The following is a 26,446-nucleotide window of genomic DNA, read 5'->3' as shown; positions in this document are numbered from 1 at the left end:
ACTGGTGTGCTCCTGGTTCCTGTCTCTCTGTGGGATAAGTGGTACAGCATATTGATAGATAGAAATTAACTTTCATCTTAAATGGAAAGAATACAGACCCAGCTCTGTTTAATAAATAGCTTTACTAATAATAGTAGAGAAAAACCCATGTAGTCTATATGTGTGTCGAGACTGGCCCTGTGACACGCTATAATATTATATCTCATAAATATAATGCCTCATTGATTATAGAAGCTAAAGATTGCGTAATTTAAAGGAATTATTACGATTAGGTTACTAACCTGGCTGTTTTATATTTGAGTGGATCATTAACACGCTACAGACTGCAGTGTTAGACAGTTTGTTGCTGTCGTGTCTCAGCACTCAGTTTCAGAGGTTTTCCAAACTACTGTAGGTGTTTATGAAGTATATATGAAGTATATTATTATATTTCACAAGACAGAACTTTCAGTGAGTTTCAGTGTGACTAGACTTCTGCTATCTCTAAAACACCGTTTATTGAGCACAGTGAATGATTAATCTTTCCTTGTAGCTGAACTGAGTCAGAGTTATGTGCCATGGAAAGCAGAGAGACAGGAGAGCAGGGATTTCTTCCTTATTTTCTCAAACACTGTAATTCAGTCTCGAAGATTTATCCACAAGATGGCATGATCGTCCAACTCAGGACCTTGTTTTCGGGGGTTTATGATGCCAAGCCCTTACGATTCCAAACCTGCAGGATTTCCTAGTCTTTAAAAGTCAATAGACCGAAGGTGAAGAACCAAATGTTACTCATAATGAAAAACAGGACTGAATGTGACGCATGTCTAGAAATTTAGAAGAAAAAATATATAATTACTGAAGAAAGAATGTCTATATGATGATCTGTGGACCTCATATTTTTAAAATATCCTTACATATACGCTTATAGCATTTGGCAGACACTCGTATCCAGAGCAACTCCCATTTTTATCTCAGTCATCTTTAGACAACAGAGGGTTAAGGGCCTTGCTCAAGGGTAGCAGCAGCGGTGGTAGCTTAGTGTACCTGGGATTTGAACTCACAATCTTCCAAAATCAGTAGTCCAATACCACTAAGCTGCCACACCCCCAAAGTTTATCGAAAGCGATTTACAAATAAATAAATACAAGAAGAGTATTTTACGTAGCGCTACCATAAATAATTCTAGAGGATCAGAGTGCACAGAGTGGAGGTATAAGAGCTAGACTCAGTGGATTTTTTTAGGGGTTACTTAAGCATTCAGAACCACTTTCCTGTAATGAATCCACACACTCGATGTGTCAAAAGCATCAGCATGCACTGTAGCAAAACCTTGGGGCAGTTTCAGACTACCATTACACTCTCACTGCACAAACCTGAGAGAACTGCAGGAGAAATGCACAACAGCATTGCCTTTAAAACAGTAACTTCTGCAATATCAGTACATTCCAGTTATCAAAGATTATAACCAACTGTTCTAGAATATGGTTAAAAAAAATGATAAATATTACTACACTGTGGTCAGCACGGTGTCTTAGTGGTCAGCACTGTTACCTCACAGCAAGAAGGTCCTGGGTTCGTATCCAGGGTTTGAACAGGCAGGGGCCTTTCTGTGTGGAGTTTGCATGTTCTCCCCGTGCCTGTGTCTACAGTCCAAAAACATGTACATTAGGTTGACTGGTAATTCTAAATTGCCCAGAGGAGTGAGTGTGATGAACAACTTCAAGTTCTGGTAAAACATGCATTTTAACAATACTGAACACATACAGTATAAGAAGAACTGTATACAAAAAAGGACTACTGCAGGATTATTTGTTCCGATCAGTACAGTATAATGGTGCCACACAACAAAACACGCATGAACATGAACAATTGTTCTAAGATCATACAGTAAAAATGTCTTACACTGCAAGCTCGTTCTTCAGCTTTTGAGGTTTTGGTGATAGCTTCAATCTAAGTTCATCATTACTTGCTGAATGAAGGTAAATGTGTTTTTCATGCACATGGTGGAGTGCACAGGTAAAGCCAAACAAGAGGCACATTGCCTGAGGCAAGCTGGTGAGTTCATGTCCCTGACAAGGCTGCCCTCTGATCAGGGTTATTTAATTAATTGTAAGCCCCTAATATTCAGAAATGATGCTGTTCAATCAGCCATGCAGTACTGCAACTTCACACTGCTTCTGAACAGTATATACACTATATTGCCAAAATTATTCGCTCACCCATCCAAATAATCAGAATCAGGTGTTCCAATCACTGCCATGGCCACAGGTGTATAAAATCAAGCACCTAGGCATGCAGACTGTTTTTACAAACATTTGTGAAAGAATGGTGGTTGCCAGGAGAACGGTACTTGTCTGACTGCATTGTGCCAAGTGTAAAGTTTGGTGGAGGGGGGATTATGGTGTGGGGTTGTTTTCAGGAGCTGGGCTTGGCCCCTTAGTTCCAGTGAAAGGAACTCTGAATGCTTCAGCATACCAAGACATTTTGGACAATTCCATGCTCCCAACTTTGTGGGAACAGTTTGGAGCTGGCCCCTTCCTCTTCCAACATGACTGTGCACCAGTGCACAAAGCAAGGTCCATAAAGACATGGATGACAGAGTCTGGTGTGGATGAACTTGACTGACCTGCACAGAGTCCTGACCTCAACCCCATAGAACACCTTTGGGATGAATTAGAGCGGAGACTGTGAGCCAGGCCTTCTCGTCCAACATCAGTGTGTGACCTCACAAATGCGCTTCTGGAAGAATGGTCAAAAATTCCCATAAACACACTCCTAAACCTTGTGGACAGCCTTCCCAGAAGAGTTGAAGCTGTTATAGCTGCAAAGGGTGGACCAACGTCATATTGAACCTGCTCTTAGATTTTGTGCTGTGAGTTATATTGCTGTGGGACGGACAATCAGTAGTTACCTCATCATTTAAATTTTGCTTTGACCCCCTGTGATTATCTAGATTTTGTATATCCCTTTCATCTTCCACAACCTGCTTGCTCAGTCATCTAAACTTAAACATACATCCACTGGTGCAGAATCCAGACCAAATGCAGGGATAAGATGAAAACAGGGATTTTATTAATAAATGACAAAAACATTTTTTTCCACGTTTATCACCGTAACTGTGACATCGAGTCGAACCAGCCGGCGGATTTTTGTTCTGTAATTACCCATTCTGAATTTCAGACTGTTCTTCCATCTCTCACAGCAAGATGATGAGCCTTGTTCTTTAAAACAGGAGTGTGTTCTGCTACCAAGACAATTACCACAACTCCTTACTTGTTGGGTCCTTTGTGTCAGACGTTGTCATCTGCTCTTGTTCACCCTGACCATCATGGGCTACTGTATCACAAACATCACTGGTGATACTGACAGTGATTTCAGGCTTGAAATTCTTCCAAGTATGCTCTCACTGTGTGTGTTTTACTTTTTGTGTGCAATGAATGTAGAATATACACTACTCTGAAAATGACAGTCTTTATATGGACAATCAACTTTACTTTTAAGTGTGTATTCCGCAGATGTGCAAAGTATTCAGTTTCAGAGCAGGGCTCAAGAGACTCACATGACAAACAGCAAAACTTAATTAGCGAGTGTATTGTTTACAGTTGATCCATGGTTGTGGTGTGAAAGTGGGATAAATGAGTATGGAGTGCACTGAGGGACATGAATGTATCCAGGCATTCCTGATGGAGGCGGGGAAAGGGCTCAGTTCTTGAATATGTTCCATGTTTTAGCTTATAATGAAAAGCTGTCCTCTTTTCTCACAGATAGCAGGACAGTACAAAAGGTGTCTGAACAAAAAATAGTAGGGTAATAACATTAACATTAAAACTGGGCGTTGATTTTTTTTCTGAAGTAGAGCAGTTTATTGACTCTAGGGCACATTAGCTTTAGGGCCAAAAAGGTTTAATAAAAAAAAATCTGAATTCTAGTGCTATAATTGATAATTATATAATTAATAATTGATAGCAGCTAAATGCTGTGAAAACTAATAATAATGTTATTTTCAAAAGTTCCAATGCACTGCAGCCAACCTCAAATTTACACTTTCCCATTTTCTACCTGGAAATGTTTCTACAGTGTTAAATAATTCGTTGAGCATAGAAAACTCAACTCAACAGTCTGTGAGAGAAAATGGCGTCCTCTTAACTGCATACCATAATCCGCACCTGGCAAAAACAGAAGAATGTGAACAGCGTGTTTTCAGACAGAAAATCTAAATGTCCCAGGAGAATGTGAATTGCAGAAAATACCAAATATTCATACTCTATGAAAATAAGGAAAAAAGTGCAAATTTATCAGTATCCTTCAGCAAACGAGCCCAGGCTAGTTTTCAAAACTTACGAAAACAAGTATGCCTAGTAATTGACTCATATACTGTTTAAGTAATGCAATAAAACTCCTTTTTCATACAGAAACAACTTTTGGGTTAACAGTGTACTGAACTACGATGGCAAAAAGAGTTTGATCCATAAAATGCTTCTGGTCAAAATGCAATTAATTTGTATGGCACTTCTAACAGCAGCCTTGTATTCCAGGACTATGTTATAAACCCCTAATCCAAATATTCAATATATTGTGTTTACAAAAAAGGACACACATTAAATATAATGTGTTTGAATTGAACTATGAGATTCATTTTTCTTGATGCTCCACGTTTGCCTGTCAGCTTACTGTTCAACCTGACAAAGGAACCTGGGAATTCCACCCCCAAGTCTTTGCACACAAGTTGGAAACAAGAATGAGACAAGCCTATCAGATTGTGGCAGCAAACAGCCAGAAGTCTGCAGTCAAAGGCAAGAAACACCCGTAAGAGCAACAGCCGTAAGAGGCGCCATCCTTCAACCAGATGACCGAGTGCTTGTTAGGAATCTGTCCAGGGAAATTGTGCACTCATTGGGAGAAGGAAGTAGAACGCCTTGTGGAACGCCTTAGAGCTGGCCCAGTGTACAAGGTCCAACCAGAGACAGGCAGTAAAGCTTTCCGTGTACTTCACCACAACCTCTTGTTAAAATATATCAATTAAATTATATTGATTAAATTGAGTAATCAATTAAATTGGCACAAATTAAATTGGCAAATAAAATTAAATAAATTAAAAAATTCCATTGCTAGACTCCATGTAATACAGATATATATGTGTGTGTACAAAATCTGACACAATCCAGAAAATATGCATACCCAACCAAAAGGGCTGAGACTACAGAATATCCCCTGCAGAAAAAACTCACATACCCACACATGTGCACACACACATACACACACACACACACACACACAAACACACACAAACACACACTAGGTACACACACTCACATAGAAACCCATTACAACATAAATGATGTTAATGCTGGGAAATTACTGTATTTTGTCTTTTTTTATTTATTTAACACAGTTAAATCTGTGGTAGAGAGAGATGAAGTTTAAACTAGCTTGACACAATTCCATCATTTTAAACATACCTCAAGGTCTCTTCCTGTTTTTTCCGTCCAGGATCCTGGGTCAGTGAAGGTTGTGTCTGACATTCCTATGAATAATATATACATGAAAATACATGATGTGTAATTAAATGATCAGTTCTGTATCCTGAGAACGAGAATCTTCCTCTTAGCTACAAACAAAACCTGTTATCAATGGGTATTTTGTTAATATCAAGATTATAAAAAGAAACTCAGACAGTGGTCAGCTTCATCCGCCTGCATGCTCCAAGCTGGAAATAGCATGCCATCCTTGGACCTCATATTTTCCTAATACTATTGTGACTAAATAATATGCAGGCACAAAAAAACATCCTTTTGTGGCTGTTCTCAATAGAGCTCTTTCTCAGTTGATGAGTACATGATAGCAAAAAAAGGAACTTACAGGCAAACAATGCACTGGGTCCACATTTCTGTCTTTCCAGGTGGGAACAGCAGAGAGGTCCACAATCTGAACATTTTTTCCCTTATGAAAAGAACATTATAAGTTATTAAAAATGCACACATCAAAATAAATTCTTTTTAAAGAAGATAGAAGATTATAAAGTACAAGCCTTCGTGAAGCTTCTTCCACAATCTTGAGCAGGCATTTCTGACCCGAAATGAATCGCAGAACAATTACATCCCTGTGAAAGCTGCCATAACATTATGCATTATCTAGGAATTAGTTTTTTTGTGCAGTAAATTAAGACACTAAACATACTCACGTTAGATTCCATACACTGGCTGAAACCCAGGCTCCAGAAGTCTTTTCGTGTGAGGCAAAAATGGCCTTGCTTTATGATCAGTTCTTCTGATGGTTGATTTTTGTCTAACACATACTTTAACTAAAAATAAAGAATGTTTTACAGATTGAGTAATGGTTATCATTTACATATGCAAAGTGTCATTAAATAAACACAATACTTACTAGTTCATCTTGAATAGGGCCAAGGTCCTTCTCCACACCTTGCACCTGAACAAGCATATGGATGCTCTATCTGCCATTTGAATGTTGAGTAGTGGTCTTGGAGAAACATCCGCTCAGTTGGTCCGTCTGATGATACACAAATACATGGACTATACGCACAGAACGTTCTTTAGAACTTCCACATATAGATAAGCCATCTCAAAAACTTCCAGTGGAAACTTGATGTTGTGGTATATAGACTCTTGAGAAACCTCTCCTGCCTCGTTCTTGCCAGAAACTGAGATACAAATTAATTGCAATCACTGTAAATAATGATAGCGGCATTATCTTGCAGCTGCATGTTATATAACGTGTCATTTTATATGCTGAAACTGGTAAACCCTAGGAGATTAGCTAGACACATAATTATACATTTAAATCCTGACACTAAACACTATTGTAACTGTTTAGGCTAACATTAGCTAGCTAGGGATGTTATCTCCTAAACAACAGTGTAATGGTATTCTTGATAATCGCTAACTTACCTTTATTGTCATGAACACGTTTTAAACACTTATAATATTTTAAAGTAAGGCGACCAGACATGCCACTTCCTGGGGACACGTTCTGCCCAGGATTTCTAAATTGCCTAAAATAACCAGGTATTGGCTGTTTGAGCTGTGCAGATTGATCGTGGTATGACATCTAAGTACCGTGAGAGCTATAGACAGCAGAGCAGACGTCTCACGGTACTTTGACGTCATACAAAGTGCAAACAAGCAACAATCTCTTAAATGAAAAAGTCACAAATGGTGGAAGCAACCCCAAGTCCCACCAGCATCAAGAGAAATACCTGGAGGAAGTGTACAGACAGGAGAAGGAACGAATAAAAGTAAAACTTTCAGGGGAGCCAGATGCTGTCATCTTTGATGAAACTCCAGATGTGGAGGGAAGATGTGTATTAAACATATTGATAGCACCACTAAAAAAAGATGAGCCTGGAAGAATACGTGCACATCTAGTGAATACAGTCTTCTTGGATCACTCAACTGTTTGGATGGCTGTTGTCGAAAAGTAAAACTCTCCAAGAGTATGACACGAAACTCTCCAAGAGTACGACATTGCCAATGAAGGTGTCATTGTCTTTGATACATGCTGCAGAGACTGAGAACCAGGCCAAAACTGGGACGTCTGCCTTTACCTGCACATGAATGTAATATGGAGTTGTCCTGCAGCTATAACAGCTTCAACTCTTCTGGGAAGGCTTTCCACAAGGTTTAGGAGTGTGTTTATGGGAATTTTTGACCATTCCTCTAGAAGCACATTTGTGAGGTCAGGCACTGATGTTGGACGAGAAGGTCTGGCTCTCAGTCTCTGCACTAATTCATCCCAAAGGTGTTCTATGGGGTTGAGGTCAGGACTCTGTGCAGGTCAGTCAAGTTCTTCCACACCAAACTCACTCATCCATGTCTTTATGGACCTTGCTTTGGTCACTGGTGTGCAGTCATGTTGGAAGAGGAAGGGGTCATCCCCAAACTGTTCCTACAAAGTTGTCCAAAATGTCTTGGTATGAAGCTGAAGCATTAAGAGTTCCTTTCACTGGAACTAAAGGGCCGAGTCCAACCCCTGAAAAACAACACCTGAACTCAGTGATTTGGAGGGGTGTCCCAATACCTTTGGCACTATAGTGTATATTAGATTCTGCATTCTGTCTGTTTATAGTGTGAGTTTATGATGAAGTTTTGGTTATGGAGCAGATTGTAAATGAGTATTGGATTTACACACAGTGTGTACAGTACATTACTACACCTGTTAATGTTTACAAAGGGCAGGTGGAAAAATTGCCCTAAGGTCATTTGTTCATTTAAACTGTTTTAGAATGAACTAAAACACCAAAATATACCAACTTTATACATTTTGTTTTGTTATTTGTAATTATTGTGCAAGTAGCATAATACCTAATATGGTAAATGTGATATCCTCATTATAAATAAAAATCGCAAATTTGTCACAAATTTCTGGAAATTTCCACCACAAAATCGGTCATTTTGCTCGCAAAAATGATCACATAAATAAAATCGTGAACTCGTGGAGGGACTGATTCAGGGACGAGGAGACCCTACCGATTCACCGAGTCGGATTTCCCAGTTGACGTCTTATTACGAGTAGGAAGTCGAATGCAGCGTTATAGCTCAGCTCGTCCTGCACGCGCGCTCCAGTCACGGCGGCGCGCCGGTTGAACATGGCGGACGTCGAGGGAGACGAGATTCGCGACGCTCCTACGTGCCCGGTAACGTTGCCCGCGGCGTCTCGGAATGGCTCCGGGGGTCAGACGGCGACAGCGGGACCACGCATCGTCCGGATTATTAAGTCGGAGTCGGGCTACGGCTTTAACGTCCGCGGTCAGGTCAGCGAAGGCGGGCAGCTGCGCAGCATTAACGGCGAGCTGTACGCACCTCTGCAGCACGTCAGCGCCGTGTTACCCGGCGGGGCGGCGGACCGAGCCGGGATATTAAAAGGAGACCGAATCCTGGAAGTGTACGTGAAATTTCATTCGGTATTTAACTCGATCATGGCTCGAGCACACGGTCCCTCGAGACGTTAGCATTCTGTCACTGTTCTCCAGATCCGAACACACTGACCTGACACACATTCCTTAGCTCAGTTAGCTCTGGAAAACTGGACCGCTCTTCTCATTAAACACACAGAGCTTCTTAAATCTTTCACTTCAGCCTGATGGTCAGTTTTAGGAAGAGATTTTAATCAGAGCTTTAAAACAGGATGAAATGATCTGTAGTGATGATGATGATGATAAACATGGCTAATAGCTGTTCAAGTCTCATGGAGCAGCCTAAATAAACAAACTAGGATCTTAATATAAATCTCTCTATCTAAACAAAGTAGTTTAATATAAATAAATAGAAATTGAATATAAATCTCTGTCTAGTATTTCAGAAGTGATCAGATTTATTTACATGATCTGTTTATCCAACAGGTTTCATCAAACATTTGGCCCCACAAGCAGCTTCCCACTTTATTGTAGAAATATTTATGTACTTTTAAAGTGATTACAAAGTGATTATATTTTAGTTGCTTCCGAACCATCAAGAAACAAACCCAACCCCAAAACATCGTACCCATATGGTCAGGTCTCATCACATGTAGAGGATTTGATCGAATCCCCTGGCCTACAGGTCTGATGTGAACAGGTTGTTTTTTACACACTTTGTAACTCGGCTTTGCGGTTTGTTAATATTTCCTCTTTGTGATATTCATTTCCTCTTCATATGAGACTCACATCTGCACCCGCTTCACTCGAACCGAAACGCAGAGACTTCACCTTCTATTCCCAGTACTCGTGTCTGAATAGGTGTAAAATCAAATAAATGTCTTTCAGTTCATCGTCACGGTTTTGTTCTGTTTTTGTTCTTGAATCTTGATCGACTTCCATAAGAGCGGTTCGAGATTCATCACATGGCATTATCTAAACAAATCTGTCTCATTTATTTAGCGAAATATGGAGAACAGTGATGGCATCCTTGTACAGAGAGCCCTGTACTTTCTCTTACTGTTGGAAGAACACTATAATATTAGTATTATTAAGTCGGTAAGACACAAAATAAAACAAAGGAAATGTGTGTGTAGGAAGATCGGCAAAAAAAAACAGTACAAGCCTATGCTGATTTGCAGCCAAGCAACGACTGTAGAGCATGACCTAAATATCACTCGTGTCTGGTACACAGATTTATCATCGTTTCTGTGTTGTGCATCTTATAATATACAAGATCATTTTATTTGATATGTTTTATATATTCTGACTGGCTTCTGTTTATTATGTATATGACGAGTCACGACGCAGACCTTACCTCACAAAAAAGAAACCATATAAAAATTCGATTGGGTTTTCAGAATATTATGAACAAACATCAAATTGTGAATGAAGAAGAGTTATGTCAAAATAATACTTAATATAAATACTAATATTGTTAACAAAAAGTACTACATTTTCACCATACCTTAGAAATATATATTTAAATAAATGTATAAATTCGACCAAAATAATGAATTAATGAACTATGTACCGCTGGGACTGGATTACTAGCTAATGAGCAGCAGCATGGAGAATTCGAGCTCCAAAGTCGACTAAAATGCCCGATTTCAGCTTGGTGTTAGAAAGCTACTGAAGAGAACCGTGATCTATCAGAGTTGTGTAACCGTATGACGTATCGGTCATTGCAATCTGGATCTATCGGGCTCTCCAGGAAAGATCACATGACCAGCACCTTTCACCTCTGTGTGGATCGGGGCTTCTGCTGTTCAAAGTGTGCCACTGTTCATTTATCAATAACACAATGTTCATTTTTACATGTTTTCACCACGCACCTCATCTGTTGGTGAAATACTGCATTGTTCACTTGTCTAAGATTAACTTTGCTCCCTTTACAGTAAGTGTTATGCCCAGTGCTGATGAGGGACATGTGGCAAGAGCAGCGTAGGGGTTGTCGATGGTGCACTGATTACACGTCCACCTCAAACGTCACAGAGCGTCTATCAGTACACTTACACTGACGAAGCAGATAAGATTAGAACTTCAGGACGTTACACTTATCAAGGCTTAAGTCGTGTGTGTGTGTGTGTGTGTGCGCGCACTATCATGAACGATCACATTCAGAACCAGCTCTCTTGATGGTTCTGTTTAATGAAGTGTTTTTGCTGACTTCAGTGCAGCCGTGTGATAGAGCTGGTGTTTAGGAGACACAATGTGGTCACCTTTATTTATTTATTCACTCTTTCTACATTTTATTCTAATTTATTTATTTCTGCTTTATTTAACCGGTGTAGCCACGATGAGATCAAATCTCTTCAGGCTTGCACTGGCCGGGAAGTGAGCACAGTAGTTACCGCTAACAACGTTCAGGAAACAGGACATAACAAGAGTCGCACTCGAAACAGCACTTCATATTCTGAAAGAGTTCGAGATATCTGCTTCTGGTCAGGTCGCTTATTTTGGAAATTATTATTGTAGAGGACTTTCTAATTTCGGCTTGTCATACCTGTGAAATACCTGTGTCTTTAATTCTGTTTAATTCTATACCCACTGAATGTTAAGAGTGTTTGGTCACTGCAGGTTGTGATGTAATAATCTGTGATTTGGTTGAATTAAATGCTTATTATAGCTTCAGTGGTTCATACTGACATCATTTTCAACTTCTGTGTGTTCGAGCTAAAAAGGACAGCAGAGTGACCGCAGACACCTCACCTAGGGTTTTTTTTTTTTTTTTAAGGAGCAGGCTAGCTAGCTGACTGTGGTCAGTGATGTAGTGTATAAGAAGTGTTCTTTGTTCATTGTTGATGCTGCGAGCAGCCATGTTGATTTTTTTCTTTTACATCACTTGCTGTACTTGGAGATGAGGACGATCCGCACTCCACTTTTCCCCGACTGGATTTCCTGATGGCAGGAAAAGGCAGTTCCAGGTCGAGGAGGGAAACCATCCCGTCTCCTCCTTTCCTGTGACTGTAGACGGAATCCAGTAGTCACTTTTAGTTACATAAGCGTTTGCTATTATTAGAGCGGCTGATGTTTATCTCTTATAAATGTCATGTTGCTGTTGCTTTATTTGCTGCAGAAGAAAAGAAGTCTTTATTATTGGTCTCAGTGAAATTATTTCTCTGGATATTCCAGCTTGCCAGAGAGTGCTGCAGGAGCCTGGAGCGGAGAGGGTTAAGGGCCTCTATTCGAGGGCCCGATAGTGGCACAGTGGTGGTGCTGAGGCTTGAACTCCTGACCTTCTGATCAGCAATCTAGAGCCACTGAGCTTTTAGGTTCTGCACAAGTTCAGGAAGTAGAGAGTGGATAGTAAAACTGGTGTAAAGGAAATGAATATGAGCTTCTTTAATTCATGTTAATCTCTATAGATTGATTAGAATAGTTTCATTTCTGGGAGGTTTTGTGTCATCTGGAGATTTCATCCCATCGGCTGCTCTCTTGACTCGTGATCTTGTAGTTTGTTTCATCCTGTGATCATCCTGTTTGTAGTTGTAAAAGTGCTGTAATAGACACTGTGGGGGGAAAAACAGGAACAGAAACTCTTCTGTCTCATGATACTGTCAGTTTTGTATTTTTTTTTTTTTTGCCACCTCTTATTTTACTTGAGCATCTCACAAGCCAGACATCACAGCTCCTCATACACAGCATGCTTCTTTAACTTCCTGCTGTTAAACTGTGCAATCAGACTGCTCTGGACCTCATTCTGAATGATACTGAGACCTGCTTTTCTTTTCTTTTGATAACACACAGTAATCCCGTTGTATTTCCACTATCCCAAACAAACCGTACTGGGGATAAAAACCAACAAAATGTGAAAAATAAGCTTGTCTCTCCGTTGCTGTTGACGAACGCCGGCTTGGTGCAGTTTGTTTTTCAGACACGTTCACATTGTGTAGTTTTTGTCTCACTTCTCGTCTCACTTTCTCCATGGCTCTGTTTCTCTGAATTAGTAATGGTGGAAAGTGAGCACTAAACTGAGTGTGCAGACAAAACAAAGCTTCAAGCCAGCTTCAAGTGTAACTCTATTGATATTGTGATGCATTACATCACCATGCACGTTTTTCAGATATTGTGGGTGTCATGATATATTTTTTTGTTTGTTTACTTAAATTACAATCTCAGAAGCAGTTTACCGCTGTTTACTGTATTTAATTGTACAAATTCCCCAGTTTGTTTTTCTGGCAGTTTGTATAGAGGGATGGATGATGTATTTATTTTAAATCTGAATGGATAGATGGATGGATGATGCATTTATTTTAAATGTGGATGGATGGATGGATGGGTGGATGGATGATACATTTATTTTAAATCTGGATGGATGGATGGGTGGATGGAGGGATGGATGGTGTCCCATACCTTTGTCACTGGTAGCCATTATCAATGATTTTAAGTGCTGTGTGTTATGAGCCACTTTAAACAAATTAACTTACAAAATGGAAATGTTTCCAATAAGATCCTGCATTAGAACAGCGCACCATCTAAACACTCATGTACAGCTCACTTTAGACTATTTTACTACAGCACATTTCACACACACACTTTGACTTCACTCGATACTAAGATTTATTTTACCTTATCAACATATCATTGTGTTCACATGCCAAATATTCTTCTCCTACACCTCTCCCCCCATATTTTGTCCATTATTATATATTTTATTTTACCTTGTACAGCCTCCCACTTGATTGTACAGGAGACTGAACCTTTTTCCTTGTTGTTACATGTTTGTATTTTACTTTACTTTAAATTCCATTTTAAATATTTTTTTTTGGAATCTTATTAATTTCTTTTATTCATGGACAGTTGTACTGTGTAGGATTGATGAATCTGATAGAGAATAGAATTTGAATTTGTACACACACACACACACACACAACCTAAGGGTCAAACTGGTGTCTTCCTTCACAGCAGCCTACACTGATTTTCTGATTTTTCTTTTTCTCGCTCTCGGTCTCTTTGTAGGAATGGCGTGAGTGTGGAAGGCGCTACACATAAGCAAGTAGTAGATCTGATTCGGACAGGAGAGAAAGAGCTGGTGCTCGCTGTTCTGTCTGTTCCACCACAAGAAGTAGACGGTCTGGACTCTGGAGAGGACGGCTCAGCTCCCCTGAATTATGACTACACTGACAAGCAAGCTGTGCCCATCTCCATCCCCACCTACAAGCACGTGGAGCAGCATGGAGAGAGATTTGTTGTAAGATCCCCATTCATGTGCACCATACAGAATACAGTACTCTCTTGTTTTCACACACACATGGATATTAATGGGATGTATTCTGTATATACACTTACTGTCCACTTGAATAGGAACATCTGCTTAATTATCTAACCATTCAATCAGGTAGCAGCAGCACAGTGCATCAAATCATGTAGCTGTAGGTCAAGAGCTTCGTTTACTGTCCACATCAAACATCAGAATCAAGTCAAAAGTCTGATCTCTGTGACTTGACTCATGGCATGGTGGTTAGTCCCAGACCGGCTGGTTTGAGTATTTCGGAAACCGATGCTCTCTTAGGATTTTCACACACAACAGTCTTGAGTTTTCACAGAATGATACGAAAGTAAAAAACCTCCTGTGAGCAAAGGCTCTGCATACTGAAACCCCTTGTTGAGGAAGATAAAGAATGTGGTGAGCAGCAAAGCATCTCAGAACAGGCCTTGAGGTGAATGAGCTACAGCTGCAGAAGACCACATCAGGTTCCTCTTCTGTCAGCTAAGAACAGGAACCTGAGGCTGTCATGAGCGCAGACTCGCTCAGACTGTGCAGGTGAACATTATGGGTGAACAGTCTTTATCTGCCCAGGTTCCTTACACTTGCTTAGTGAATTAATGTTTGAGGGTGTTTTTATTCACAGCTCTCTTAAGATCCCACCACAACATCTCACTGGAGCTGAGGTTTAGGACCCGATTCGGCCGTTTCAACACCTTCATTTTTTATTTTTTTTTTAATCCATGTTGATTCTGACCCTAGACAGATGACCTCAGATTTCTCAGAAGAATATATTGCTATGAAGTGGAGTTCATGGTTATTTCAGTGCCTGCAAGTTTCCCAGGGTTTATGGCTGCAAAACAACCACAAGTCATCACCCTTCCACCACCGTGGCTCTCAGCTGGTTTGAGGTGTTTGGGTGCAAACATTTTTTTTTTTTTTCAGGTTTAAAAGTCATGCTGCCGTTTTTATTTTGGAATGAACAGACTCTTTTTCTAGCCACTTATCCATAAAAGCCATGCTCGCTCAGTCTTTTTCTGATTGTGTGGTCAGGAACATGGACTTTTAAGAGGCCTTTCTTGGGTTGTTCTTTACGACTCGGAGAATTTAATGGTCTGACCTTGGACTGCATTTGCTCCTGAGATGATTGGCATCTGTCCTGAGGGCTTTATTTATTTATAAACAATCCTTCTGAAGCACTCAGGTGTGAGCTTCAGGACACCACCAAAGGTTTTTCTAGAGGAACTCGCACTTCTTGATGCACTAATCTTAAGCATTTCATTAGTAACCTTGCTGCTGATAAAGAGGCCATGTATTGTTATTTTTTGTTTGTTGTTATTTATGATTGACACATTGTTCTGTGTATTCAGTATTCAGCATAGAACATGTTGTAGAGGCAGAAAAAGTGCAGTAATGCATCATGGATGATCGCATTCACTTTTACTTTGATCAGTGATTCACTCAAACTAAAATACTGTAGGTCTCTGTCCGGCTGACTGACCTCTTCCACATAGGTGTCCGACACATGAGCTGGAGGCGCACAGACATACACACACACACACACACACACACACACACACACAATTATATCTCTTAATACCAGATCTCTTAATACAATTGAAACAGGCTTTCTTTTTCCCATGATTCTCTTACAATTTGTCTTTTAAGTGAAAAGTAAAAGTCAGATGACTGTCTACAAGGTTTTTATTTCCACATATTATTGCAGTTTGCAAATGTTATTAATTTAAATATAAATTTTATATTATTTATAATTATTATTAATACATATGATTTTTTTAAAGGGTGTATATCGAAGGGAGATAAACTGTGGGCTTCCCCTCTTGACGTCTGTATCAGTGCTTTGTAGTGGAATCTGAGTAACTAGCTGAAACCCAGGCCCTTGCAGGGTTGCACAGGGTTCTGGTCATTCTCCACAGTGCTCTTGGCAGCTCTGAGCTCAGTGATCATTCTAGCATGTTAACTAGCTAAACAGAGTAGAGAGTGAAACTCTCACAGTGTGTGTGTGTGGTTTCTTTTATTATTTGGTTTTGTTTTATTGTGTTCACCACAGTGACTTAGCTAATTGACGAAGGTCAGCTGGTTGTTTCTCTACCTATTAACGGCTCTGTGTGAAGCTGAACCTGATAAAATAACTGATCGCTCTTTCTCTCTCTCTCTCTCTCTCTCTCTCTGTCTCTCTCTCTCTCTCTCTCTCAGGTATATAATATCTATCTATCTGGCAGACAGTTGTGCTCAAAGCGCTACCGGGAATTTTCCATTCTGCACCAGAACTTGAAGAGAGAGTTTGCCTCGTACCCGTTTCCCAAACTTCCTGGGAAATGGCCTTTCTCTCTCTCTGACCAACAGCTAGATGCCCGTAGGAGAGGCCTGGAGGAATACCTGGAGAAAGGTGAGAGATGGACTGACTGGTAGAATGTGTTCTTTTTTTCCTTCAGATTTGTGGTAAAGCTACTGTTGATGTCACGTTTGATCTCTTACTTTTGGGTCTACACACTGATTTCTCTCCACAGTGTGTTCAGTAAGGGTCATTGGAGAGAGTGACATTATGCAAGAGTTCCTCTCTGAGTCAGATGAGGTGAGTGTCTGTCTGTCTGTGTGTGTCTGTCTGTGTGTCTGTGTGTGTCTGTGTGTGTGTGTGTGTGTGTGTCTGTCTGTGTGTCTGTGTGTGTCTGTGTGTGTGTCTGTCTGTGTGTGTGTGTGTCCGTGTGTATAAATGTGTTTAAATTGTGGATTCTTCTCATGAGGGTATCTACTGAAACCCGTGTGTGCATGCGTGCGTGCGTGCGTGCGTGTGTGTGCGTGCGTGTGTGTGTGTGTGTGTGTGCGTGCGTGCGTGTGTGTGTGTGTTTCAGAACTACAATGGTGTAACTGATGTGGAGTTACGAATAGCGATGCCAGATAAGACCACCATTTCAGTTCGAGTACGCAAAAACAGCACCACTGATCAAGTCTACCAGGTAACTCTGCTCTCCTGTGAACAGTCAGATAAAGTTAGGCTAAAGAATCTGCTCATTTTAATAAATATTTTATGCCAGGAATATTCAGACAGGAGCACAGCAACAGCTGGCTTATTTTTAGCACGTCCAGCAGGCTCCCAGTTCGCCGTAGGCTAGACTTTTCTCTGGTTCACAGAACAGATGCTCACAGAACTGGGATTCAAACCAGAGTAAAGTGGTTAAACTCTGTCCTGTGTTTTATTTAGAAACATCAGATTACCTCTCTCTCTCTCTCTCTCTCTCTCTGTCTGTCACACAGTAAATGATGCCTCATTATTTCCTTCTCTTTCAGGCCCTAGTAATGAAGGTTGGCATAGACAGCATCATGGCCAGTTACTTTGCCCTTTTTGAAGTGATCAACCACTCCTTTGGTGAGCTGGAGACTCTCTTATTGTCCATCCCATTTTTTACTAGAAGACTTGACTGTAATGTTTGATACTGCCAGAAAATGATTTTTATTCAGAAAATGTGTTTTAGACTTTCTGTATTATGTCAATTTAAAATGTTCTATATGATAATTGAAATTATATGGAGTGGAATACTATTAGATTTTTAGAGTTTCAATTCACTGAATCAATGGATGCACACTGACATTCAGTATAGTTTCTGTTCAGGATGAATAAAATTCAGTTTCTGTTCAGGATGAATAAAATTCAGTTTCTGTTCAGGATGAATAAAATTCAGTTTCTGTTCAGGATGAATAAAATTCAGTTTCTGTTCAGGATGAATAAAATTCTCTCTGCATTGCTCATCTATGACTTTCACACCCAAGGCTTCTTCACCCTGCTTCGGTCTGGAAACTGAAGCAGGTCCCATACCAAGTCAAGTCAAGAAGCTTTTTATTGTTATTTCATCCATATATAGCTGAAGCAGTATACATAATGAAATGAAACAACTTTCCTCCTGGACCCTGGTGCTACATGAAGACATCCACAGTATAATCTCGTACTAGTACAAGACCTCAGACTTCACAGTTAATGTGTTAAGTACCATGAGAGAAACTTAAATATAATGTATATTGTGAATGTCAGTGGGCAGTAATTTACCTTGAACTGGTACAGTGATACAAAACGCAAAGCTGAATCAATTTAGGTAAAAGGTAGAGTTTAGGTAAAAATTTCGGTTTAAATGTTTTTCATTCCTTAGTTTGAGGTTTTGTTCTAGATTAAGCTCTCTGGTCCTATCTCATATTGTATATCTCTCTGTTTGGTTGCTTTTCAGTCCGTAAATTGGTCCCTAACGAGTTCCCCCACAAGCTGTATGTGCAGAACTACACGTCTGCAGTGCCAGGGACCTGTCTGGCCCTGCGCAAGTGGCTCTTCAGCATAGAGGAGCAAGAGCTTCTCCAGGAAAATCCTCTAGCTCTGCATTACTGCTTTCACCAGGTTGGTTTCCACTTATCTCTCTCCAGATTATGTCTAATTGGCTACTCATTTAAATAATTTGGAATATATTTAAATAGTAATCAATTTCCAGTAATGCAGTAAATGCCAGCCTTTGTGCAAGTTGTGTAGGAAGTCAGCATTTTCAATATCGGAGTATGCCTGTATGAGTTGAGTGAAACATCTGCCTAACATCTGCACAGTCTGTGTTCCCCCGTAAAACGACACATGGTCTAATTTCCTGCTTTCATTTCCTGATATTTACATCTACACATCAAACAAATTAGAGCATAACACCTTCTCTTCACGTGACACCCCAAATCTTCAAGTGAGCAAAAATACTGGAGCACATGACTTCTTGTTAACCTGTTGACTGATTTAAACAATTTATGGCTCTAAAAGAGGCTGCACTAAAAGTAGATTGAAACAGTTTGGTAATGTCACTGGGTCACCGGTTTGATGCAGTTATTGCAAACAATGGATATGCCCCGCAATATTAAGTTTAACTTTTTGGGTTTTTTTTTTTTTTTTTTTTTTTTTAAATAAATAAATGAAAATCTGTTCCAGTACTTTTGCTCATCTAAAACTGTATTTAAAATGTCTAGATGTAAATATCAGGAAATGAAAGCTAAAATTCTTATCCGCCATCTCAAATTCATCTTTTGCTCTCGAACCCTGACGTCTTTAGCGTGTAGCAAAAACTAATCTACCTTGATGTTCCAATACTGTGCACTGAGGATGGAACGCTGGAGGTGTGTGTGCATACCCAGAGCTCTCCCACAGCTGTCCTCACAGCTTTAGATGTTTTTGTTAACGCTTTATGTGTCTGTGTCTCTGCGTGTCTGTGTGTGTCTGTGTCTCTGCGTGTCTGTCTGTGTGTCTGCATGTCTGTGTGTGTCTCTGCGTGTCTGTGTGTGTGTCTGTGTGTGTGTCTGTCTGTCTGTGCGTGTGTCTGTCTGTCTGTGCGTGTGTGTCTGTGTGTCTGTGTGTGTGTGTGTGTGTCTGTGTCTGTGTGTGTGTCTGTGTGTGTGTCTGTGTGTGTGTCTGTGTGTGTGTGTCTGTGTGTGTGTCTGTCTGTCTGTCTGCGTGTGTCTGTCTGTCTGCGTGTGTCTGTCTGTCTGCGTGTGTCTGTCTGTCTGCGTGTGTCTGTCTGCGTGTGTCTCTGTGTGTCTGCATGCCTGTCTGTGTGATGTTTTTTGCTGAGATGTAACAGTGTAGGAAATTTTTCTGAAATCTGTCAATGCTAATATGACTCTCTGTCCTGATCAAACAGTACACTATGCACCGTACACTCAGGACTGCACACGACTCTTCAATACACTCAGATTTGCACAGGATTCGTTGAAAACATACACAAACGTTTTTGCACATACCTGGATTTTGCACTTTTTGATTAAAATATTTTTATTTATGTATTTTTATTACCTTATTACCCATGTTTGCAGATATAGCTGGAAGTTGTACATTTCCCATTAAGATTCAATAAAGTATCTATCTATCTATTGATCGATCGTCCAAGCACAGGCACTTAAGTATTAGCTTACTGAAATCCAAACAGTGACCTTTATTTTTGGCCAAGCAGTGTATTATTTATTTAACTTTTAATATTGCAATTAATGCAAATTATTTATTCATCTATTTATTTTTTTTATTTTATGTTATTTTCAATTCAAGGAAATTTTAAGAGAATAGAAAAGTAACTGAGCTCAGCTGATTTACTTCTCCTCCCTCAGGCTCAGGATGATGTGAAGAAGGGATTCATCAAAGCAGAGGATAAGTCCTATCAGCTTCAGAAGCTAGCGGAGCAGAGAAAGATGGCTACGGTAACCTGATTCTTCATCCACCTCCACTGCCAAACTCTTCTCACGGTCTTTAAGACATTATCTTTAGCATTATTAGTCTATGATCAGCTATACCTGAGAGTATATATTCAACCAGACAATTCAACAAGACGATTCTAATTCTGTTCTGCCTGTAAACACCGCAGAAATCCATTTACATCACAAACTGCAACTTTAGGATTATTCCGCTTGTGTCCCAAATCACATGCCTATGCACTATTCTGCGAGGCGTGTGTTCACACTGTAGATGTGCCCGGATTCTGGACACTTCATGCACTCAACACTTGCAGCTTTGTTTAAGTAAAGGAAGAGGGGCGGGGCTAGCAGGCACTGAAAAAATTTCAAGATGGCTGACCGCACTCCTGGGGACAAACAAATTTATTTTCCATTAGTTCACATTGTGTCATTTATTTTTCAACATTTTAAAGTCACCTTATTCTTGTAAAGCTAGCAGAGTCACGTTGCACGTGTTTGACGTGGGAAAGGACTTCTACTTCCAGTTATAAATAACAAACCTGTGATGATGCTACATTTACTCAACACACAAGTGTACAGTACACTATCTGGGACACTGGCTGCTATTCTTCATAGAGGTTACGTTGGCAGTACAGTGTTATTCTTTTATTTCTCTCTTGTTTAGTATCTGAATTTGCTACGCACATGTGAGGGCTATAATGAAGTAGCGTTCCCCCATTGCCCATGTGACTCACGGAGGAGAGGTCATGTGATCGCTGCTGTCAGCATTCATCACTTCAAACTTCACGCCTGCACTGAGGATGGAACGCTGGAGGTGTGTGTGCATTCCCAGAGCTCTCCCACAGCTATCCTCACAGCTTTAGATGTTTTTGTTAACGCTTTATATATGTGTGTGTCTCTGTGTGTGTGTCTCTGTGTGTGTGTCTCTGTGTGTGTGTCTCTGTGTGTGTGTCTGTGTGTGTGTGTCTGTGTGTGTGTGTCTGTGTGTGTGTGTCTGTGTGTGTGTGTGTCTGTGTGTGTGTGTGTCTGTGTGTGTGTGTCTGTGTGTGTGTCTCTGTGTGTGTGTGTCTCTGTGTGTGTGTCTCTGTGTGTGTCTCTGTGTGTGTGTGTGTGTGTCTCTGTGTGTGTCTGTGTGTGTGTGTCTGTGTGTGTGTCTCTGTGTGTGTGTGTCTCTGTGTGTGTGTGTCTCTGTGTGTGTGTCTCTGTGTGTGTCTCTGTGTGTGTGTGTGTGTGTGTCTCTGTGTGTGTCTGTGTGTGTGTGTCTGTGTGTGTGTCTCTGTGTGTGTGTGTCTCTGTGTGTGTGTGTCTCTGTGTGTGTGTGTCTCTGTGTGTGTGTCTCTGTGTGTGTCTCTGTGTGTGTCTCTGTGTGTGTCTCTGTGTGTCTCTGTGTGTCTCTGTGTGTCTCTGTGTGTGTGTCTCTCTGTGTGTGTGTGTCTGTGTCTCTGTGTGACTGTGTGTGCGTGTCTGTGTCTCTGTGTGTGTCTATCTGTCTGTGTGACTGTGTGTGTCTGTGGATTCTTATTTATTTATTCATTTATTTATTTTTATTTATTTTTTCTTTAAATATCCCAGAACCAGGTTATAGCTTTCGAATGGTCCGAGATGCAGAGGTGGGACACAGACGAGGAGGGAATGGCTTTCTGCTTTGAATATGTACGAGGGGAGAAAAAGCCTCGCTGGGTCAAGATCTTTACTCCTTATGTAAGTGTCTGTGTGCACATGTGTGTCTTCAGCGGTTCAGTGAGTCTGTTACAGACTTCTGTACTTATTCAGTGAGCTGTGGGTTTTTCTCGATGTTAAGAACTACTATTAACTTCCATAAAGACACACAGCTCACTGAATGTGTGTGTGTGTGTGTGTGTATGTATGATGACACCCCCTTTCAAAACTTTAATATTTTGTTGTCAGCTTCTGTAAACTTGCTTTCCCCGATCTGAACAATGCAGCAAACCACATGAGCTCATTATTTATTTGACAGAGATAAAATTTCCTCATTGCCCATGGATGTGCTTTTGGAGAGCACTTTGTTCCATCCACCTTGTTTCTAGCCAGCCACTTCATAACCTTATAGCTTCCTTTAGCCATATGCTTGGGGTCAGTGTCATGTTGGGTCATAAAAAATAAATTTTCAACCAATTTAAAGAGTTTTGTAGATTGTTTTTCTCCAGAATCTCTCCGTTCTTGGCTCCATCCATCCTCCCCTCAATCTTCACCAGTTTCCCAGTCCCTGAAGATGAGAAGCATTGCATTATGCTAGCACCACCATGTTTCACACTCAGGATGGTGGTGTTGTGCATGCCAGAAAGTTCTGCTTTGGTCTTTCCACAAAAACTTCCCTACAGCACTCCAGATGAACGTTTTTGGAAATGGCTTTCTTCTTCTTGCCATCCTCTCATTATAGGCCACATGTGTGCAGTATCTTTGATATTGTTGTCATGGACAATGGACTTAACGGTGCTCTGGGGTCTCTTCAAAGCCTTGGATATCTTTTTATATCTCTCACTTGCTGTATAGATTTCCACAACTCATTTCCACAAGCCACAGCTTTATTCAAGACATCAAGTTAATTACAGAGAGCCACAAAGGTGTTGGAAAATTAAGTGACTGTGACCTAAAGGGGGTTTGGTTATTACTGAGATGTTAATGAAGGGGTTGTGTACTTATTAAAAAAGAGTTTCTCTTCACTTTGACATTTGTTTAGCAGTGTTGTGTGTAGATTAGTAAGGAGAAAAAAAGTATTCTGTTTTAATTCCAATGGCTGGAATGTGACAGTAGTAATAAAAGGCATTTGTTTTCTATCTATTGATTCATTTAGATCCTGGTTTTTAAGGTAAACAGGCCAGTCTTGTGTATATACATCATGCGCCGTGTGAGAGAAATAAACCTGCAGGTTCTTGGATCAAGTACAGAAGGTCGACAGCATTCGGTTTAAGAAATATCATTGATAGTAACAGTTTGTTGATTGTGTTTCTTTTCCTACAGTTTAACTACATGCACGAGTGTTTCGAGAGGATTTTCTACGAGCTCAGCTGGAGGAAAGAGGTAAGTGTGTATGGAACACGAGTCTTATTTTATCTTCATTTTCTTTTTGTAAACATTTTGGACATTTCTAAGATTTTTGTTCCTCTTAAATATGACAAAGGTGGAAGAGGAGGCCTCAGACAAAGACAACAAGAATTGCAATGGTATCTCTCTCTCTCTCTCTCTCACACACACACACACACACACACACACACACACACAAAATATAAGTTCTTCTCTTAGACTGAAATCATACAGTTTGTCATCCTCACATGTACATGATTTATTTATGTAATTTAAACTTTATATATCCAGAACTCCAGATGATTATCTGCATGTCATTTGAAGCTGTTAGAAATGAATACTGTATATTGACCCATAAACCCAAACCCTAAAATCTCCGTCATTTCAGAGTATCTCCCTCCTTTGGAGCAGCAGAAGGGATGGCACCACCTAGGGAAAGAAATTGCCACCTCTTAGGAAGACCTTTCTCTGGACACCAGCAAAAACTGACCTGGACCACTATACTAGAAAAACAACAACAAAAAAAAGACAACAACCATGTTACCAGGGCAACAGCCCAGCTTCTTCTGAGCTGCAGAGGGCTCTGTAGTCCTGCCACCATCTCCTTGGCAACTGAGAATAATTTCCAGGGTAACACATTTATAGCTGGTTGTTTTGCTACAGATGGACAGCACATTAAAGTATCGTGGTCTTGACTTCAGTAGATAGAGCTCCATATAAATTTACATCATGTCTAATATAAATGCAAAAAGATTCCGCCTGCAGTCCTGGGAACAGGCTCTGGTTTTCCCGTTGGCTAGCCACCACTGGGCCCCACTCATTAAAGAAGGGCATGTTGTCACCATTCATCATCTTTGCAGAATAGTCGTCACGATTGAGTGCTGAGTCTGAAGGCCGCTGTATCTCACGCCCGCAGATTTGAATTCCAATAGAAAAAGTTTTAATATGTTGATTTGAAAGCAGTTCAGCTCAAGGCGCTTTTACTAACATGGAAATTAAGGTAACTAAAGTAGGCTTGAGGTTTTCCACATAAAGCTATTTTAAAAAGCGTCACATCACTAACCCCAAAGCTTAATAATGCTCAGAAAGGCGTTTGTTGGCGGTCAGCTTCTCCATGTGAAGCAGGTGGTTAAGTTAACCGTGTTTCTGATGACAAATAAACAGACGCTGTTAGTGTAATGGTAAGTGCTGTTTGGAGGCTTTAAGCCTGATGCATGGGATTGACCAGAAAAGCTAAAAACACAGATTCCAGACAAGTAATTTCGACATGTTTCTGGAGAGCTTGGACAGCTGGCAATAAAAAAAAAACCCCTATCATGTGGCATGACAGCAGTGTGCAGGAATGTTCAGCAATAGGATGTTGAGGTGCAGTTCTCTCTCTTCCTGTAGGGGGCAGCAGTACTACACACAAGATGATCTGTCTCTGCTGTAATATAAGCTGTGTAAGGATGGAGAGAGAAAGTCAACAATTTTTGCTTTGTGTTTAATTCATTTTCAGCTCTTTATACAGAGTGTGTGTGTGCGCAGGAGCAGACAAGTTTTAGTCTGGGTTTTATCTCTATTGAGTGGTTAAAGAGCGATCTTCCAGACTCCTCAGAGCAGTGGTTCCTGGGGGTTCAGTAATTCACCAGGAGCAGATAAGTGCATGAGGTCCATTTAGGAGAAAAAGAAAAGGAGATGATTATAGATACATGAGGTCTGTTTTATTAAAGTACTGTTGCTACGTCGATTTCATAGAAAACTAGAGGCCAATGTGAATCACTTGGAAACACCACATAGTTTATAGCGGGTTCATTGGGTATTTAGACATTTTAATATTGTGCTTCTTGATGAATATTTATGTCCTTCGTCCCTTCCTTCCTAGCTTCCTTCCCAGTGACAGTGGGAGGCTGTGTGTTCAGTGTAGAAGTGGGTCAGTGTATGTGTGTACTCCATAGTGCTTCCCTCAAAAGCGACCAAATAGGAACGATCCCCTTCATCGTCCTTTAGCTAATCTGTAAGCCTGATTTGAAAAGCCAGAGCTAATGCCATTATACCTGCTCTACCCGCGTGTGTACACGTCTTCATCCCTAAACACCCCACTGTTTAACAGTACATGACGTCAGCGCAGATTCCAGACTAATCTGAAGTCCTTTTTTTTTTTTACAATTGGAATTAATAGAATATATTTCAGATGGTGAATGTATTGTCTGTTTTTCCAGCAGCCACAAGGTATCTCTGCTTATTTTGTGGTGGTTTGTTGTCCTGTTAACCAGCGCTTCACAACGTAGGCTGTATGTTTCTGTGTTCAACCTAAACTTCTATAATAATAATAACATGAACCAATCAGAATGTATTTGCTAGGTAAATGGTTTCCTTTTCCTCATATGGAGTAAAATTTCTCAGCTGAAGTGTGACTTCAGATAGAAATGGACCACAGCAGGAGAACTTGTAATGATAAACTTTCATTTTTAGATCATATTTATATATATCTATATATATTTTTTGTTTTGTTCTGTTTTATTTCTCCCCCTCATTTGCATGACATGGTGGAGGGTTTTGTCAGGTGATGCGCTGGTCTGAACATGTTCGTCTTTGTGTGTTTTTCTTGTAAGTGTTTTGCTTATGTGTCCTTTTGACAAAGCATTCACTGTAACCTTTGACTGAAATGATTAATTTATTATTATTTCCTGTTTGGTCAGTGTTAATTAAGCCTATTAGTGATGGGCAATTAACCTGAGGCTCTTTTAGCGCTTGAAGGGGAAGGGATTTAATTTATAAGTGGAAATGGAGAAACAGTGATGCTTTATTTCATATAGCTTCATAAAAATAAGTAAATAAATAAATAATGATCACCGTTGGTAAATGATAGTTTTATATCTAAAATGTATGATTTCACTAACCAATAAAAAAGTTATAAAAGCTTGGTTTGGAAAAATGCCATGTAGAATAAAACATTAACATAATTTTAAATAAAAGTGTCTTGAAAATGATTTGTCTTTTTCCAGGATGAAGGTAAAATTCTTCAGAGCTTTTTCACTGAGAGAGTCTGAGAATTTCCACATTCCCAGATATTTGAGTCTTTTCTGCCTTTTTTTCTGGAA

The 26,446-nt window shown here is 40.1% G+C and overlaps 1 protein-coding gene and 1 long non-coding RNA gene across 2 annotated transcripts; one reads left to right on the top strand and one right to left on the bottom strand.

Moving 5' to 3' along the window:
* Window positions 1-3,013: 3,013 nt before the first annotated feature.
* Window positions 3,014-8,622, bottom strand: LOC131362853 (uncharacterized). Its single transcript, XR_009206247.1, has 4 exons — window positions 8,469-8,622; window positions 6,367-6,492; window positions 5,842-6,283; window positions 3,014-5,506 (listed from the first exon to the last, which is right to left on the bottom strand). It is a non-coding gene; the product is annotated as an uncharacterized LOC131362853 (long non-coding RNA).
* On the top strand, window positions 8,553-26,197 carry snx27a (sorting nexin 27a). The gene is made up of 13 exons (XM_058405148.1): window positions 8,553-8,883; window positions 13,856-14,087; window positions 16,320-16,512; window positions 16,634-16,698; window positions 16,976-17,080; window positions 17,412-17,490; window positions 18,341-18,504; window positions 20,235-20,324; window positions 20,983-21,132; window positions 21,891-22,019; window positions 23,301-23,360; window positions 23,461-23,503; window positions 23,752-26,197. Exons 1-13 carry the CDS (start codon window positions 8,588-8,590, stop codon window positions 23,817-23,819), a joined length of 1,674 nt encoding a protein of 557 aa, XP_058261131.1. The 5' UTR covers window positions 8,553-8,587; the 3' UTR covers window positions 23,820-26,197.
* Window positions 26,198-26,446: the final 249 nt, after the last annotated feature.

This window comes from Hemibagrus wyckioides, linkage group LG12 (assembly GCF_019097595.1).
Source record: "Hemibagrus wyckioides isolate EC202008001 linkage group LG12, SWU_Hwy_1.0, whole genome shotgun sequence".
Lineage (NCBI taxonomy): Eukaryota > Metazoa > Chordata > Actinopteri > Siluriformes > Bagridae > Hemibagrus > Hemibagrus wyckioides.
This window is presented reverse-complemented; position numbering and strand designations above follow the sequence as displayed.